The 18356-nt window shown below is 45.5% G+C and overlaps 3 protein-coding genes across 5 annotated transcripts in view; 1 reads left to right on the plus strand and 2 right to left on the minus strand.

Moving 5' to 3' along the window:
* Positions 1-43: 43 nt before the first annotated feature.
* Psmc5 (proteasome 26S subunit, ATPase 5) lies at positions 44-5141 on the minus strand. The gene is made up of 12 exons (XM_090349953.1): positions 4822-5141; positions 3891-3962; positions 2522-2591; positions 1966-2063; positions 1740-1796; positions 1432-1662; positions 1086-1212; positions 805-995; positions 631-729; positions 435-545; positions 237-323; positions 44-144 (listed from the first exon to the last, which is right to left on the minus strand). Exons 1-12 carry the CDS (start codon positions 4843-4845, stop codon positions 91-93), a joined length of 1221 nt encoding a protein of 406 aa, XP_090206079.1. The 5' UTR covers positions 4846-5141; the 3' UTR covers positions 44-90.
* Ftsj3 (FtsJ RNA 2'-O-methyltransferase 3) lies at positions 5007-13337 on the plus strand. 2 transcript variants are annotated; one of them, XM_090349946.1, is made up of 21 exons: positions 5007-5231; positions 5337-5422; positions 6103-6208; positions 6502-6548; positions 6654-6733; positions 7313-7412; positions 7503-7697; positions 7774-7889; positions 7994-8098; positions 8180-8280; positions 8440-8520; positions 8606-8746; positions 8857-8992; positions 10735-10910; positions 11051-11174; positions 11251-11513; positions 11743-11828; positions 11915-12014; positions 12113-12296; positions 12385-12479; positions 12566-13337. In XM_090349946.1, the coding sequence occupies exons 2-21, from the start codon at positions 5356-5358 to the stop codon at positions 12756-12758; spliced, it is 2496 nt and encodes an 831-aa protein (XP_090206072.1). In that variant the 5' UTR covers positions 5007-5231; positions 5337-5355; the 3' UTR covers positions 12759-13337. The 2 variants fall into 2 exon arrangements, with proteins under 2 accessions (XP_090206072.1, XP_090206071.1); XM_090349945.1 differs by having other exon boundaries at positions 5007-5422.
* Positions 13026-18356, minus strand: part of Ddx42 (DEAD-box helicase 42) — a 37119-nt gene continuing 31788 nt past the window's right edge. For both annotated transcript variants that reach the window (XM_090349948.1, XM_090349947.1), the window contains 2 exons: positions 16260-16355; positions 13026-14739 (listed from right to left, as the gene is read on the minus strand). In XM_090349948.1, coding sequence (XP_090206074.1) covers positions 14053-14739; positions 16260-16355 — 783 coding nt within the window. In that variant the 3' untranslated portion in view covers positions 13026-14052. The remainder of the gene's footprint in view (positions 14740-16259; positions 16356-18356) is intronic.

Below are 18356 nucleotides of genomic sequence, written 5' to 3' on the forward strand. Positions count from 1 at the left end.
TTGAACACTGCAGCCACTTACTAACAGACACAAGTCCTAAAGGTCTTGTCCATGACCTTTATTGTAAAGACCCATACAAAGGCCAGGCCCTCACTTCCATAGTTTCTTGATGGACATGTTTTTCTCACTGTCCTTCTGCATGACCTGGAAAGACAGAGAACGCGGAGTGTTAATTCATGGACTGCACGAACACAAACCTGGAGCCACTGTCCACAAAGGCAGATGTAGGCACATACCTTGGCTACTGCCATCTCAAAGTCCTCCTGAGTGACATGGACGCGCCGTTCCCTCAGGGCATACATGCCAGCCTCTGTGCACACACCCTGAGTAAGAAAAGGAAGCTGAGGCCCTGGTGCCTTGCCCCCTCAGCTCTGAGCTGGCCCTTGAACCCAGAACTTCCTGCAACTGCCCCATTCCCTTAAGACTCCAGTTACCTTCACTTCAGCCCCCGAGGCCCCTGGCATCAGCTCGGCGATTTTTCTCAGGTTGATCCCCCGGGTCAGGTTCATTTTCCGAGAGTGGATCTTCAGAATGTCCAGCCGTGCCTGTAAAAAGGTGAAGAAATTCTAGAGCCTCATGCACCACCCCCGCAGCCAAAGGCACTCCAGGCACTCACTACTCATCACAGACCTCCTCATTGGGGGGTGGGAATTCAATTTTTCTGTCGATTCGTCCAGGGCGAAGCAGGGCAGAGTCCAGGATATCAATCCTATTCGTAGCCATGATAACCTGAGAAGAGAAGAGGGATGGATCAGCTCTTCTTGGTCTGAATGTCACCCCAGGACTAAGCCTCTGCCACTTTACCTTGATGTTCTTGGTAGCCTCAAAGCCATCCAGCTGGTTGAGCAGCTCCAGCATTGTGCGCTGCACTTCACTGTCCCCCCCAGAGCCCCCCTCTAACCGGGAGGAGCCAATGGAGTCGATTTCGTCCATGAAGATGATGGATGGAGCATGTTCTCGTGCCATAACAAACAGCTCTCTCACCATTCTTGCCCCTATTTGGGGAGAGGCCATGTCGGCATTAGGAGCTAATAAGCACAGCACCCCATACCCTTCCATTTGGTTCTCCTGTTTTCAACCATTACCTTCCCCAATGAATTTCTGTACCAATTCAGAGCCAGAGACACGAATAAAGGTACAGTCCGTATGATGCGCCACAGCCCGGGCCAACAATGTCTTCCCAGTGCCTGGGGGTCCATACAGCAGTACTCCCTAGGGGAAATAGCAGACTCAGAGCAGAAAGCCAGCCTCATTTCACCCAGGAAACATTTACCAAGTACTGGAACCCTTGTTAGAGGCTAGGGATGCAAAGAATGGAAGCAGGAAGCAAGGGCAGCCCAATCACTGGAGCCCATCCCAACCCTAGCACTTAACTGGCCTGGGACAGGTAGAATAAATGCAGCCCACCTCTCAAAGAAGCAGACTCCTCACCTTGGGCTGTGCAATGCCCAGAGCCTCAAAGAGCTCAGGGTGCTTTACAGGCAGCTCAATCACTTCTTTGATTTCCTTGATCTGCTTGTCCAGCCCACCAATCATCTCATAAGTTGAGTCTGGCACCTTCTCCACCATCATCAGTGACACAAGGGGGTCCACCTTATTGGGCAGGATCTTGTGTAAAGTGTAGCTGTCGTTTCTTAGAGCCACTCGACAATTGGGTGTTACCTGGATGACAGGATTGAGTTTCAGGAAGTACTGTGCAAAGAATGACCCCCAAACTCGCACTCACCAGCCACACTCACATCATTGATGTCGATGTTCTTGTCCACATCTACCACAAACTTGCCCTCAGGATGTACCTGAAACAACAATACTCGTGACCCTTTCCGATGGCCACCATTAGCCACCTCACCCAGGAAGAGCCACGGGAGTCCTGGAATAACATGGCACACCACTTTTCTTTCTAAGGCTCCATAAAGAATGGGAATTCAGTGGGTGATGGGCTTGTCCCTGGGGTCATGCTTTTACCTTGACCAAAACTTTCTTCTTATCCATGGCCCGGACTACTTCCCCCACGTAGGAGCCCTGTTCCTGCAACAGCTGCAGCTCCTCCCGAAGTAAACGAACTGTATTGGCAGATAGATACAGTGGTCACGTCACTCCCAGCATGTCCTCCTCTCGGTACTCAGGTCAACATGTACACACTATGCACCACTTTGAAGTTTGAAAGGGAAGGTCACAGTGGGGTGCAGTGGCTCATGCCTCTCAGGAGGCTGAGACCTGAGGATCATGGTTCAAACCCAGCCAGGGAACTAAAGTCCATGAGACTTCTTATCTCCAATTAACTACCAGAAAACCAGAAGTGGCACTGTGGCTCCAGGGGTAGGGCGGTAGCCTTGATCTGAAGAGCTCAGGGACAGTCCCCAAGCCCAGAGTTCAAGCCTCACGACTGCCCAAAAAATTAAGGTCACATACACATAGATTCATAACTTGAAGCACAAGCAATACTGTGAGGCAGCAGGTCAGTGAAATTAGGAACAGCCAAAACTTAGCCTGCATGTAACATCCCAGTTTCTTCCCTCACCTTTTGCATTTAGCTCATTCCTCTGTGCTTGTAGCCGCCGGAGGTTTTGGCTTTTGTCATTCACAATCAGCTGTAGAGGACAAGATGTAGAGGACTACTCAAGAACAGACATTATGACACTGGCTAAGACCCTGTGGCAGGACACAGAGCAACTACTTGTTTCAACAAATTCTCCAGTAAAATAAAATCCTAATGACCATTTCCTCCAAGCATCCTTTAGGAGCCTGAGGCAGCCATCATAAAGGACTTGTTTTTCACTTAAAGGTTAAAAGCTGGCCATGGTGGTAAGCATAAGTAATCCCAGCACTGGGGAAGTTGAAGCTGGAGAATGGAGAGTTTGAGGCAAACATGGGCTCCTTCGTAAGGCTTTGAAACAAAACCAAAAAGAAATCCTAGACAAATGGAGGCAAAGCGAAAGCAAGGCAATTGAAAGGTGCTACTAAACTGCACACGAAGCACTCCATCCACTGCCGTTTTATTTCAGAACGGAGATGAGTGAAATCAGATGTAGAAAGCATTCAAAAATGACAAACCAAATATCCAACGAACCTGGAGTTTGGTCAGACACGTTCCTTGTGGCTTTCCCCTCGTCTCACTTATTTTTTTTATTCCTCTGGCTCAGATCTTTAAGCCAGATCATTGGGTGGTCTAGTTCCTCTTATTTGGTCCTCAACAATTAGAATAGCCCTAACTCAATGCAAACTCACTGTATCTGGCCCTCAATCTTCTGATAAATATTCCCTAATTCTCTGTCTTCTCTGTTAAGAAAGCCTTGCATTCACACTTATTCCTTGTGCTAATGGTACCTTTTTTTTTCTTTCTTGGGGGAAGGAAAGGCAGGGGAGTACTTGGATTTGAACTTAGAGCTTCTGCTTTGTTAGGCAGGTGCTATAGTGTGAGCCACGCCTCCAACTCTTTTGTTGAGATAGGGTCTTGTAAAGCAACTCAGGTTGGCCTCAAACTCTTTCCTGTCCTCCTGACTCAGCTTCTCCAGTGCTAGGAATAAAGGAACAAGCCATCATACACAGCTTAGTGGTACCTCTTCTATTAAAATTCAATACTTAAAGGGATGAAGATCTAGCAAGCTGGAGGCCCTGAGTTCAAACCCCAGTATTGAAAAGATGATTTTAAAAAATGGTTTGGGAGATGCAAATATTCACATCTTGTTTCTTCAGAAAAGGTGAGATTTAAGGGAAACAAGAAATTGACTTTATACACTTTATACTGTTTGTTGCTTGCATACACTTCCCTAAAATGTAAAACAAAGTCTAGGAAAAGTCATTTCTTTTACTGCACTCCCAATGGAAGTTCACAGATTTACAGGAATCTGCTTCCATCAAGCCTCATTCCCTCTGGATTGTGTTCTCACCTGCAGTTCTTCAATCTTGGACAGATAATATTGGCGGAGTCCACTGCCTGCCTTCCCCTCTTCCAGCTCCATCTAGGGACATAAAGAAAGAGTCTAAGCATCCAGGGGTTTACTAAGTAAGGACACCTCACAAGACTTTACAAGGAAGGTGACGTCCTTCTAAGGGCCACGAAATGCTTTGGTACAGGATGTGACAGACATGTATGCTTCCGTCTGCTGCCCACGCTGATAATTTTGTATAGCCTGTAATGTTATAAATACCCAAATGACCCTAGACACCTTGCTAGCTTTTCTGTGGGGGGCAGGGAGGGAGGGAGGGAGGGAGGGAGAGGGAGAGGGAGAGGGAGAGGGAGAGGGGGAGAGAGGGAGAGAGGGAGGGAGGGAGAGAGAGAGAGAGAGAGAGAGAGAGAGAGAGAGAGAGAGAGAGAGAGAGAGAGAGAGAGAGAGAGAGAGAGAAAGATCGAATGTCGTAAGATTGGGTTCTAGCCCTTCCTTCCCTCAGGACCCTCTTCCCAGAAGGAGAAGAAAAAGGGATGCGACGTCGTCTATTTCCGAAGACTCAGAAGGATCAAAAGCCACACTCACGGGAGCCGCTGCACTGTGGCGGGCACCCTACGCACCCGAGGTGTTCGTCCTACAGACCGAGCTGGCACCAAGACAGGCGTCTGGTCTGGGCAATTCGCACCCTGGACGGCCGTTTCGTGCCCCCGGGACTCTCGGCCCAGTCCTGCCCAGCCCAGGCTCACCAGGAGCGGCCCTGACACAGCAGATCAAGTACAGGCCGTATTAAGCACGGGCCGGATCGATCGTTCCACCGATCCCCGTCACCGGCTCTCTGGCCCAGGCCCGCTCCCCACTTCGCATCACGGCCCCTCTCCATCCTACTCTGGCCTCTGCCTGGCCGCCACTGCAGCCACCGCTGCCGCCATACCTGCTCCGGTCCGTCAAGCGCCATCTTCCTTCTTCAGCCGAGTCCGCCGGCATCCAGGAGCGCCTTAACGCGCAGGCGCGGAGGTGGGACTAGGCTGACTGGGACTCTGCAAAGAAAACTTCCGGGTCAGGGGGCGGGACGTGCGGCGATGATGGGAGGGGCGGTTACTCCGGGTCCGGAGCTGGGAGGGGGATGCAGAAACAAAAGAACTCGTAATTGCTGCTTCCTAGAGACCAGATTCTTAGTTTTCGTAATCTGTTTTCCTGTTCTCAACTTTGGACTTGTAAGACTTGGCGGGAAGATGGTTCCTGGCAGCACTCCAGATGGCTTGGCTCTAAGGACCCGGAAGCGGAAGTACGTATGCTGTCTACACGTGCGGCCCTGACTGGTACCCTCGGCGCGGGGTGTCGGTGAGTGGAACCCAGTGACTGGAGCGATTGCTGTGGGAAGCGGGGAAACGGAAGCGGAGACAAATGCGGGGCCAGAAATGTTTCCAACTTTTACTTTAATCATAGGTCTGAGTGATACTCCACCATGGGCAAGAAGGGCAAAGTTGGCAAGAGCCGGCGGGACAAGTTCTATCACTTGGCTAAGGAAACCGGTGAGTGGGGGCTCGAGAAAACAGCCTTGGTCGCCTCGCCTGCCCACATACTGAGACTGCTATGCCCAAGTCTCAGGGCGGCCACCAAGAGACCACCGACAGTCAGACGGTCCGAAATGCAAAAGCAAGGCTTTATTCAGGCGGGCTAGCTCCAGGCCTCTGTCCTACACTCCCATACAGCGGGAGCCCAGGAGGAAGCCCTGAACAGCTTTTCTACAGGGCTTTTAAAGGCAAAGACTACAGATTTACATCAACACAGCAATCAGCTACTGGAGTGAGATAAGGTAGGGGTTAGGGACAGTTCAGGGCAGTTGGAGCTAAGGGGGATTCCTATACCAGGAGAGTCCTAATTAGCTGTCTAAGGGTAGTTTTATGGCTTTGGAAAACAAATGCCATCCCTTGAATTTACAAGAGTTCTGGTTAATTTTAACACAGACAGGTCAGTTCCTGGGACTTAATGGCACCACAATTCTGTTTAATTTAGGTGCACTTTTGGGTCACTCACAGTTTACATGAACAACAAGACAGTTGCTGCTTCAGAATGGGGGCGCTTTTTTAGCTCTTCAAGACCCATGGACGGGGATCCATGGACAGGAGGGAGGGTGGAGAAACCCCTGCTATTAAAGCACTTAGCAGACCTTGATCTGGGTGTCTGACCCCCTCTCCCCTCCACTGCCCAGGTTATCGTTCCCGCTCTGCTTTCAAGCTGATCCAGCTCAATCGCCGCTTTCAGTTCCTGCAGAAAGCGCGAGCCCTGCTAGACTTGTGTGCTGCACCAGGAGGATGGTAACAGTTGGCATGGGGGGGCTTCTGATAATCCCCCGTCCCTGGATGGCTTGGCCCTGAGGAGGACAGATTTAGGATCTCTTCAATCCCATTCCAGTCAATCCACCCTTAAATTAATGTATATATTGCTGACCATTGGGCTTTTGCCTTCTTGAGTGTGGAAGAAAGGTTTGCATTGTGTACAGATAGCATATTCTGACCAGAATATGTCATCTAACAGGCTATGAGTGAGAGAGAATATTACCAATGGAGAGAGGCAGTCCTACTTAAATCTTCATTTTTTTTTTTCATAGGTTGCAGGTGGCTGCCAAGTTTATGCCTGTATCCAGTCTTATTGTGGGTGAGTGCCTTTTTTGGGTACTTAGGATATATATGTATAAAATACTTGTGCATTTCTCTTGTTTGAGGCAGCCCTTTAGAGTACTGTGATTCTGACTTCTTCCAGGAGTGGACCTGGTTCCAATCAAGCCTCTCCCCAATGTGGTGACTCTCCAGGAAGACATCACCACAGAGCACTGTAGGCAGGTAATTTGGACCTCTGCTCTTTTTTCTTTTCTTTTTTTTTTTTCCCCTGGTACTGGTGTTTGAACTTAGGGTTTCTGTCTTGCTTGCTCAGTTGAGGCCCTACTACTTGAGCTGTGACTCAGTCTAGCTTTTAGCTGGTTGATTGGAAATAAAATCTCAGTTTTCTGCCTGAGGTAACTTTGAACCGTGATCCTGTAGATGTCAGTCTCCAGTAGCTGGGATTACAGGTGTGAGCCTCTGCTAGTCATTTTTTAGGCAAACATCCGTACTCAAGTCCTCTAAAGGCAAAGTTTTTCCTCTTTATCATGCTTTGAGAAAAGTGCCTGCATATCATTTTTGTGACAAAGTCCACATCAATCCTTGTGTCCACCTGATCCTTACTTATAGTCAGGGATAGAGTTTGGAATTTAGGGGAAAGCAAACATATTCAATGATGTTCCTTACCCATGGATTCACCATTATTTAATGTGATTTCATTTTGTTTTCTGTTGTATCTCCAGTGCCTAACCCTTGGTAGACATTCACTAAGTGACTGAACCCAGGACTCTATTCTTAGCAATTCCTTCTCTTTCTCATTAGGCTCTGAGGAAGGAGCTAAAGACCTGGAAGGTTGATGTTGTACTCAATGACGGGGCCCCCAATGTCGGGGCTAGCTGGGTCCATGATGCTTACTCACAAGGTACAGGGAATGTGGGGCTTGGAAAGAAGGGAAAGTAGAGGTGTCATACCCTCAAGCTGCGGTTTCTTACTGATTATCTTTTATCCACAGCCCACTTGACACTGATGGCTCTGCGTCTGGCTTGTGATTTCTTGGCCCGAGGTGGCTGCTTTATCACAAAGGTTTTCCGTTCCCGCGACTATCAGCCCCTGCTGTGGATCTTCCAGCAGCTGTTCCGCCATGTCCAGGCCACCAAGCCCCAAGCCTCTCGCCATGAATCCGCAGAAATCTTTGTAGTCTGCCAGGGTAGGCATCACCTTCTGTTTCTTGATTTAGCCTTGCTTTACTAAAGCATACTTGTAACTCTATCTTGTCATTTTAGGATTCCTGGCTCCTGACAAGGTTGATAGTAAATTCTTTGATCCTAAGTTTGCTTTCAAAGAGGTTGAAGTTCAAGCTAAGACTGTTACTGAGTTGGTGACTAAGAAGAAACCAAAGGTGTGTTTTGGAGGATACGGCCACCTCACCCTTGAGTACTGAAACTCTGGGGAAGGTGGGCCCAGTGGTCCTTCAGATGTTCCGACTCTAGTTCTCTGTCTAAGGCTGAAGGATATGCTGAGGGTGACCTTACTGTCTATCGCCGAACCTCTGTCACTGACTTTCTGCGAGCTGCCAACCCTGTTGACTTTCTCTCCAAGGCCAGCGAAGTGAGTTCCCAGACATAAGAGAGGGAAGGGCCCCAGAAATGGGCCTAAGAATCTCTCCTGACCTCTTTACCTCTCAAATAGATTTCAATAGATGATGAAGAGTTGGCACAGCATCCAGCTACCACTGAGGACATACAGGCTTGCTGTCAGGACATTAAAGTGCTAGGGCGCAAGGAGCTTAGGTATGAAATGGTATAGGGGTGGAGGCTAAGAACCCTGAACCTAAGAAAAGACCTTTGAAGACCATGGATGTTAACAGCTTTGGAGAATGGGCTGAAAACAGGAAGGGTTAAGGGACAAAGACAGAGATGGTAAGATGAGTAATGGTATTTCCTGGGTAGGTCCCTATTGAACTGGAGAACAAAGCTTCGCAGATATATGGCCAAGAAGCTGAAAGAACAAGCAAAGGCATTGGATATCAGGTAAGCAGCGAAGTAAACCATGGCAGGTATGACTGGGTGTTGAATGTCTGGGAAAACAACCAAATTCCTTGGATTATCTTGTCAGCCTCAGCTCAGGAGAAGAAGAGGGTGATGAGGAAGAGTCTACAGCTGAGAAAAAGCAGCCCTCTAAGGAGGAGGAGGAAGAGGAGCAGTTGAACCAGACCCTGGCAGAGATGAAGGCCCAGGAAGTGGCAGAACTAAAGAGGTAAAGAGCAGCTTGGGCATCCCCTCAATATGTGAAGATGGAAGGAAAAAAAGGCAGAGAGATGGAATCAATGTGACCATCTTTGAAGATTCTCTTAACTATCCTTTCAGGAAGAAAAAGAAGCTACTACGAGAGCAGAGGAAGCAGCGGGAGCGTGTAGAGCTGAAGATGGATCTGCCTGGGGTCTCCATTGCAGATGAGGGGGAGACTGGCATGTTCTCCCTTCGTACCATCCGGGGTCATCAGGTGAGGAGTTTGTTGAGGTACAGAAAACAAGATGAGGGACCAGGAGTGTAGCCTAGTGGTAGAGTGCTTGCCTAGCATGCATGAGGCCCTGGGTTTGATTCCTTGGTACCACATACACAGAAAAGGTTGGAAGTGGTACTGTGGCTCAAGTGGTAGAGCCTTGAGAAAGCCCAAGGACAGTGGTCAGGCCCTGAGTTCAAGCCCTGGGACTGGCAAAAAAATAAAAATAAAAACAAGATAAGTTCAGGTGTCTAGAGGTGAATTGGATGCTGGGTTAATGCTCAATAGGTTTGGTTGCTCTGTTTGCCCATAAAATGACTTAGTGCCTGAAGTTGGGGTTGAAGGGAGACACAGGATAAAGGCCCCATTATGTAAAGGCCATAAAGGAAACACACTTAATCCGATGAAATCAGGAATACTTGTAAAGTGTAGTACAGATTATCCAAGAGATAGTATTAGCCAAGAGGTTGGTTTATAAAAGAAGTACCAGAGCTCCTGATGGGTGCACCAGAGTTACCCGCCTGGGTGTCTCCCAGTAGAGAGCACTGTTGATTGCATTGGGACCAAGTTAATACCTTCTAGTAGCTGGCTTCTGGGCTGATGTTTCTCTTGAATAGAACATGTTTTTCCTTTTTGTTTTTTAAAGCATTACAGCAGCCCAGTGCCAGTGGCTCACACCTATAATCCTAGCTACTCAGGAGGTTGAGATCTAAGGTTCAGAGTCAGCCAAGGCATGACAGTCCATGAGATGTGAGATTATTATCTCCAATTAACCACCAGAAAACAGGAAATGGTGCTGTGGGCTCAAGTGGTAGAGTACTAGCCTTGAGCTGAAGAACTCAAGGACTGCCCAAGCCCAGAGTTCAAGCCCCACAACCAACAAAAGAAAAAAAAAGCATCACAGCAAAGTGAATTTGGTGGCTCTAGTGTAGGAATGTTATTACCTGGTTATCTGTTACCTGACAAGCAGCAGAGCAGACACACGGCTCAGGCTTTAGTCCCACACCCACACTTGTGCCAATCTCATCACAAAATGGTAATAAAACTTGTCCACTAGGGTTTTCATGAGGAATATAGATTAAAGATTGTTAGTTGCAGTCTCTGGTATGTTGTGGTGAATACTAATATTCTGAAGTTCTGGGAGTTGGGGGGTCAGTTCTGTTACCTGCAATTATATGGACTCCTTTTCAGTGGAATCACAGTGTAGTTTTTTTGTTTGTGCCAACTCTACTTGAGTCACAGTTCTACTTCTGGCTTTGTGTGTAGGGGGGGGGGCGGTGTTAATTGGAGATAAGCCTCAGGAACTTTCCTGTCCTGGTGGCCTCAAAACTTGATCAAGTCTCAGCCTCCTGAGAAGCTAGGATTATAGACCCTAAAGGCCTTGCTCTTGGTTCTAGTACCATCTCTTCCAAAAAAGCTAGGGTTACAGAGCAACCAAGTCCAGCTTCAAATGGTATTATTCTCATGAGACTTAAGTACCTTCTTAAGTGAGTTTAGTAAGTGGGTCAGGGTATCATATATAATGCTAGACAAGCTTTGAAAGGTTTTTAAACCAATAAAAGGGGCAGATGAGAGCCCTGGGTCATAAATAATATGCTCTAGATAGGCCTGTCACTTCTCTGGTTGCAAGTGGTCTCTATTAAAGAAAATATTGTACTTGCTGAGTATAAAACTAAGATAACCAATGTGGTGAGAGGCAATCATTTCCTTTAAATCCACAGCCTGTTTTTGTTGTACTTTAGTTGTTAAAGGAAGTAACACAAGGAGACATGAGTGCTGCAGACACATTTCTGTCTGATCTGCCACGGGATGACATCTATGTGTCAGATGCTGAGGATGAAGATGAGGATTCTTCTTTGGACAGTGACCTAGAGGAGCTGGCAGGAGTAAGGGGACATCAGGGTGTTAAGGGCCAAAGGTAAGGAGTGTGTAGAAGGGCAGGAGACGGCATGCTGCCACCTACAGCATGCCTCCTGAGATGGCTGGCGTGTTTACTGCCAGAGTTGGGAAATAAAGGATAAGCCCCAAAGCTTTCCCAACTCTCTGTTGGGGCTACAGTGTGCAATTTACTCAAGACGATGATAAAGAGGAGGAGGAGGAGGGAGATGAGAATCCACTGCTGGTACCACTAGAGGAAAAGGCAGTACTGCAAGAAGAACAAGCCAACCTGTGGTTCTCAAAGGTAAGAGGAGGCTGAGGCAAGACTGAGTGGACATGGGCATTCCTTGCAAGAAGGGCAGCTGATTTCTCCGTCATAGGATGGCTTCAGTGGGATTAACGATGATGCTGATGAGGCCCTGGAGATCACTCAGGCCCAGCTGCTGTATGAGAACCGTCGGAAGGAGCAACAGCCATCACCACTGCCACCATCACTATCACCTTCTAGTTTAAAGACTAAGAAGAAATCTCCCCCTTGTCAAGACAGACTTCCTAAGGAGACAGAAGCTGTCACTGGCCCTGGAGTGGAAGACAAAGATAATAGTTCAGACAGTGACAGTAGTAGCAGTGAGGATGAAGAGAGGTAAGTGGGTGCACAGCTTGTGAGAGGAAAAGATAGAAAAGCAGTGGTTTTTGAACCATGAACCTAAGTTGCAAGTTTTCAGTCTTGGTTATAAATACCAGTGTAAATATCAGAGTGGCAGGATTTTTGCAAGTTCCAGAGTGGTTTTAAGTAAAAACGGGGTTATTAGTAAGGTACAGCATTCTCTGAAAGGTGAGAGGCAGAATATTAATAGTTCTGTCTTTCACAGTTGGAAACAATCCCATAGTAAGAAGCGTAGCCGTGGGCGTAACTCAGATGATGATGGGTTTGAAGTAGTGCCTATTGAGGACCCAGGTGAGAACTTTGTCAACAGTGGAATGAAACCTAGAGAAACTTCAGTGCTGAGAATCAGGCTTTGACTTTTGTCCTTTCCTCTCTAGTGAAACATCGGATTTTGGACCCTGAAGGCCTTGCTTTAGGTGCTGTGATCGCCTCTTCCAAAAAGGCTAAGAGAGACCTCATAGATAATTCCTTCAACCGGTAAGGGGTAGGCCCAAGGATCAGTAAGTGTGTGACTTCTTCCTTAGGAAACTTGGTGGTGGTTAGTGTTTGAACTGGTGTCCTCTTCCTTCACCCAGGTATGCATTTAATGAAGAAGAGGGAGAGCTTCCAGATTGGTTTGTGCAGGAAGAGAAGCAGCACCGGATAAGGCAGTTGCCTATTGATAAGAAGGAAGTGGAGCAATATCGGAAACGCTGGCGGGAAATCAATGCGCGCCCTATCAAGAAAGTGGCAGAGGCCAAAGCCAGAAAGAAACGGAGGGTAAGTGGGTTAGCCTTCTGGAAGTTAAACAAATGTGAGCATGTGAGGCAGAGACAGGAGATGTCACCTGACACGTGTTCCCTCCCAGATGCTGAAGAAGCTGGAACAGACCAAGAAGAAGGCAGAAGCGGTGGTGAATACAGTGGATATCTCAGAGCGGGAGAAGGTGGCCCAGCTGCGAAGGTAACCAGGACACCAGGTCACACACACGGGGTTAGTTGAGAAGAGCATTAGAAAGGAGGTCTCTAACCTGTCCTTTTCCTTTTTAGCCTCTATAAGAAGGCTGGACTTGGCAAGGAGAAACGCCAAGTTACCTATGTTGTAGCCAAAAAAGGTGTGGGTCGTAAAGTACGGCGGCCAGCTGGAGTCAGGGGTCATTTTAAAGTGGTGGATTCCAGGATGAAGAAGGACCAGAGGGCACAGCAACGTAAAGAACAGAAGAGAAAACACAAACGGAAATGAGTCAAGCTATCTGGGCCCTCAAAGCTAAAGGCTAAGGGAAGATAGAGTTCACTGGCCTTTATTACTGGTACCAGCCCTGCCCTTGGCTTACACCACAGCTGAAAAGACAGCTGCTAGGCACCTACAAATCTACAGTGTTTCCCACGAGAGCTCTGACAGATTCTCACAATTTTCCATGGAGGTACTGCATAATAGAATTAAAATGTTAGGGGGAAATCGGTTTATTGTAGTCTCTTAGTGGGCTAAATAAAACGAAGATAGAAGAAATGTCTTCACTGACAATTTAATTAAGCAAACACTTCCCCACATTTCACACCATGTGCTACACTGTTCCAAATCATAATTTATGCACTACTATAAAGTAGAAATAACAAACAGTCCGCAAGTCCCAGTAGTAAAACATTTACTAGAGAGCAAGCAGGAAAGGAATGCACATCTTAAAAGAAACCTTCACAAAGTCACAAAATTCAAAGTTTGTATATTTCTTTTCCTTTTATAAACAAGATAGAACAAAAAAAAATCATCAGAATCATTTCAGCAAAAGACTACCATTGGGGTAAGCTTAAAAAAAAAATACAATGAGATAATAGACACTTTAAAAGCTGTTGTTGGTTCTTTTTCATTTTAACTAATGATGCCTTAGACCTGAAGCAATCCTAGAATTCTTTCCAGGATCATCTTTTCCCTTCAATCATAGTGGCTCTGAGATTCTCAGAGCCTGGTTTTGGAAGGTGGCCTCTTCCTACATGTCTCAGGGCTAGATACAAACCTGGCTGGAGAAGCTGAGCATCAGGTATCTCCTTTCCCTGCAAACACCTGAAAGCACCAAATTGCTTCTCAAACAGTCCTTCCTTTCAATGGGCTGGGTTTGCAGAAGCCAACTCCTAAAATGGGGACTGCCTGGCCAAACAACTAAGAAAAGGAATTGGGTTTATAGATGCTTACAAGGTGACATTTTTTTAGTAAAAAATATATGCTACTTATAAACCTAGAGTGAGTCTTATGCCCTATAAGGCCTTTCTTCCAAAGTATTTTCCATTTAACCCTCCCTTAGAACTGGCAGCAGAAGCTTCCCAGCTCTCATCGCTTGCCAGGACTAAATAAAGCAGCTTCCCAAGGAAATGTCTGAACGGTTATTCAGATGAAGACATAATGTCTCTACACTCCAATTCTCCATCAGGAGCAAGGGGTCCTTATACTTAGGACCCCAACCCAGCCCTGAGACACCTAGTTACCAAAATCTTTCTAAAAATAAAATGAAAGACAACTGATTTCACTCTAGCACATACCCCCCCTAACTGTCCCACCGACTTTTCTTGCGTTTGGGTGGCTCTGGGACAGCAAAACCATCAGCTGTCTTATCTGTCTTACTGTCTATCTTGCTGTTGTCAATCTTGGGATCCATCTTGCTTTCACGATTACAACCTTCTTTTCTGCTTTCTCCATTCCGGCCATCATTTGCTCCCCGGCCCTCACCATGCCGGCCTGCATTTCCTCCATGCCTGTTCTCTCCATGCCGGTGGCTGTCAGTGTGTCGGCTGCTGCTGCTGCTTTCTGTGTAACGATATCCATCTCCATGGCGACCACCATCTCCATGACGGGGGCTATCACCATGCCGATTGCCACTCTCTCCATGGCTATGACGACCACCACCCCGGTTCTCTGTATACCTCTCTCTTTTCCCATTGCCACCCCCAATCCCTTCTCGGCTGTTATTCCCTGAAGTGTTGTTGACTCCTTGGGCGCCGATGGATGGGTAGGTCACTGGTGCGCTGCTGATGTTCCCAGTGTTGCTAAATCCTGGCATGCTTTTCGTGACACCAGTGACAGGGCTGTCAGGACTGTTGGGACCCTGTTGTGCTGAATTGGTTGGAACAGAATTCAAACTGCCTGCACTAGTCCATCCACTTGCACCAGCAGCAGAGCTTCCAGCCTTCTGATTACTTAAGCTGGCTGCAACGAAATGACTCTTGTACTGGGACTAAAAGAGACCAGGAATGAGTATTAAAAATGAGGAATGAGTATATATATATATATATATATATATATATATATATATACATACTGAGTTCAAGAAATTTGGGTATACATAAGCTTCATAATGGTGAAATTATATAAAAACTATAGTTAGGGTATTTTGGTATTGAGTAGAATCCTAACAGCTCTACAATACAAGCTCTTTTGTTTTTGTGCAGTAAAGGAGAAGTGCAGATGGATGCAATGTACTTAAGACTTACATCTCATGGGCAACTATGTATAAAAGTTGAACATACTTAGGGTCTACAATTTGTTGTTTTTTTAAAAAAAGTTCTGAACACTCAAAATAGTTTAAAAGTTTGACAGGGATATTAAATGGGTAGCAATAGAGTGCTTGCCTAGCATGTTACAAGGCCCTGGGTTTGATCCCCAGGCTGAGTTTGACAGCAAAACCGTAAACTGAGCAGAGTGCTTGCTGGTGGCTCACACCTGTAATCTTAGCTACTCAGGAGCAGGAGGCTAAGATGTGAAGCTTGCCATGAATGACAAAAAAAAATTTAAAAAAAAAAGGCTATCATGTAATTTCAAAATTAATAATCTTTCTCCAGCAGATTTTAATAGAGTATTAATGTGTCACACCATGTACTTAAAATTAAATCCTAGCCAAGGTATACAGATAAATATAGGAAAATAAAAATGGATACAATTAGAGGTCCATACTGAGACAAGCCAAACTCAAATAATAAAATACTGTTTTCATTCATGTGGAATCTAAAACTAAAAGCAATACAGATCCATTTAAGTATAAATATGGATAAACACAACATGAATCTAAGGGTCTACTGAGGAGGAGCTGAGGAAAGGAAAAAAAGGTGAATAGCTTTCAAAATATATTTCAAAACAGGATTAATGCAGCTAAAATAGTACATGTTGTGATTGGGGAAGTGGAGAATGGAGAAGAGGAGATTAACTGAAACATTGTAACATGTGGAAATATGACCATGAAGTTCTCTTCTGTATGCTGAATATAAACTACTATAAATACACAAATCCTGAATTTATATAAAAAAAACATTTCTGAATTCCTGTATTAGTAAGAAAACAAAACTCCTGAGCCATCAGTATGGAGATGGATAAAATGTGTGCTAATATTAGAACCACCTAGTTAAAATGCTAACTAGCTAAGTAAAAGGTAACATGGAAGAAAGATGAGCTCAGAATCCATGTGAGGTCACAGAATCAAACTGATCTCAGCCAAAAAGAAGACAATTACTCTCAAGTAAAATGCAACTACACTGCTGTGGGCAACACTGTCTCAGGCTATGTCTGGGATTGATACACATGATCACAGGAGTTTCTCTAACTCTTATGTGTCTCCAGGCATGCTACTATTAAGATTATATGTGAAATCTAAGCAGTGACAAACCCCTAAATCCAGCATGAAGTCTACAAGCTGAATACCATCTCATGAAGGCCCAAGGATAAGGTTAACCGCTTTTAAAAATGAAATGTGTATTTTCAAACCTGAAAAGCTGCTTTCATTGCTGTCAGCCGATCTCCCATGGCTCCTGTGGAGGGCTTATAAGCCTCATAATTGCTCATTACATTATTACCACGGTCCTAAAAAATAAACACATCCATGAGGATGGGAGAATAGGTGGGAAAAAACTACACAGTTGGAACTTTTGAAGCAAAGTTGCAATTCAGCTGGAGCTGGGTATTTTTTAGGAAGTTACTTATGTTTTATAACACATTAATTCTACTCCTGGAAGTTAATCATCAGAAATGCTGCCAGACTAAGCCACTCTCGAATATGTATTATTTACACAAGCATTCAATTAAGTAAAAATTACATTAAAGATGAAAAGGAAATCAATACAGCTCATCATATAAAACTACATAGGCTCGGAATCAAGATCATTAAGGATCAGTCTCTGTTTGAACTTTTGACAGTATATGACTTTAGTTACTTCAATGTTATTATCTGTACTTATTTATACTGGGTTTAAGATTGATTTACTTATGAGAAAAGTAAATTAATGGGAATTTGTATTTATACAGCTATGAATTCCAATGATTAAGGTTTGGGTTTTAAGCTGCCAATTTGGTTTTATTTTTTATTTGAAATTTTTATTTTAGATATTTATTTACTTACTATTTTTTGCCAGTCCTGGGGCTTGGACTCAGTGACTGAGAGCACTGTCCCTGAGCTTCTTTTTGCTTAAGGCTAGCATTCTACCACTTGAGCCACAGCATCTCTCCCTTCTGGCTTTTTTCTGTGTATGTGGTTCTGAGGAATCAAACCCAGGGCTTCATGCATGCTAGGTAAGCACTCTACCGCTAAGCCACCTTCCTAGCCTCTGCCAATTGGTTTTTAATAAATTGATTTAATGCTATTTTCAAAGTTATTCCAAATAGTTGAAATATTTGGAATCTACTGAAGTTAGGTTAACAGAAAATTAGTCCCAGGGGAGGTGAGATGGAGTTCCAGAGGGGAAGAAAGCTGACATAGCATGCATCCATGGATAGGTCAAGATAAAATACCTCTGTACAATTGATGCTAATGAAAAATGTGGGAGAGCTGGACACCAGAGGCTTATGCTACTTGGGAGGCTGTGATCTAAGGATCACATTTCAAAGCCACTCTGGATAGGACTCTAATCTCCAATTAACCAAACCAAACAAACAAAAGCCAGAAGTGGAATTGTGGGCTCAAGTGGGAGAGCAATAAACAGCCTGAGCAAAAGAGTTCAGGGACAGTAGCCAGGCTCCAAGTTAAAGCTCCAAAAACAGTGGGACAAAGGGCCGGGAGTTTAGCCTAGTGGTAGAGTGCTTGCCTAGCATGCATGAAGACCTGGGTTTGATTCCTGGGTACCACATACATAGAAAAAAGCCAGAAGTGGTGCTGTGGCTCAAGTGGCAGAGTGCTAGCCTTGAGCAAAATAAAGTCTAAGGACAGTGCCCAGACTCTGAGTTCAAGCCCCAGGACAAGAAAGAAAGACAGAAAGAAAAAGAAAAGGCTAGGGGGGTGTGGGGGGGAGGGAAACGGGTACCAAGACATGTGAAAGGGTATCAATGTATGTGAATTAATGCACCTTCTATCTGGCAAATATCATGTAACCCTTTTACTAATTACAATAAAAAAATGGTAAAAAAAAAAAAAAGAAAAAGAAAAAGAAAAGGCTAGAAGTGGTGCTGTGACTCAAATGCTAGAGCTCTAGTCCTGAGAAAGCCCAAGGACAGTGCTCAGGTCCTGAGTTCAAAACCTATGACTAGCAAAAAAAAGTGGATGTTGGCACGGTTAATCCTAAATACTCAGGAGGCTGAGATCTGTTATCTCCAGTTAACCTCTAGAAAACAGAAGTGGGGCTTGGCTCAAGGGTAGGGCCAGGGAAAAGGCTCAGGCCCAGGGGTAGGAAGGTAGCCTTGAGCTGAAGAGCTCCAGGGACATTGCTCAGGTAGAGTTCAAGCCCCATGACCCACAAAAAAAATAAAATAAAAAGGTGGGAGAGAAAAATCTTAGTGACAACCAGGAAAATGTAAATATGGATTGGGAGAATTACAGTTACAAACCCAACTCAAGCAAAAATTAAGATTCCCTCAACAAACTAGGTGCCCAAG

This window comes from Megascapheus bottae, chromosome 17 (assembly GCF_031878675.1).
Source record: "Megascapheus bottae isolate mThoBot1 chromosome 17, mThoBot2.hap1, whole genome shotgun sequence".
Classification (NCBI taxonomy): domain Eukaryota; kingdom Metazoa; phylum Chordata; class Mammalia; order Rodentia; family Geomyidae; genus Megascapheus; species Megascapheus bottae.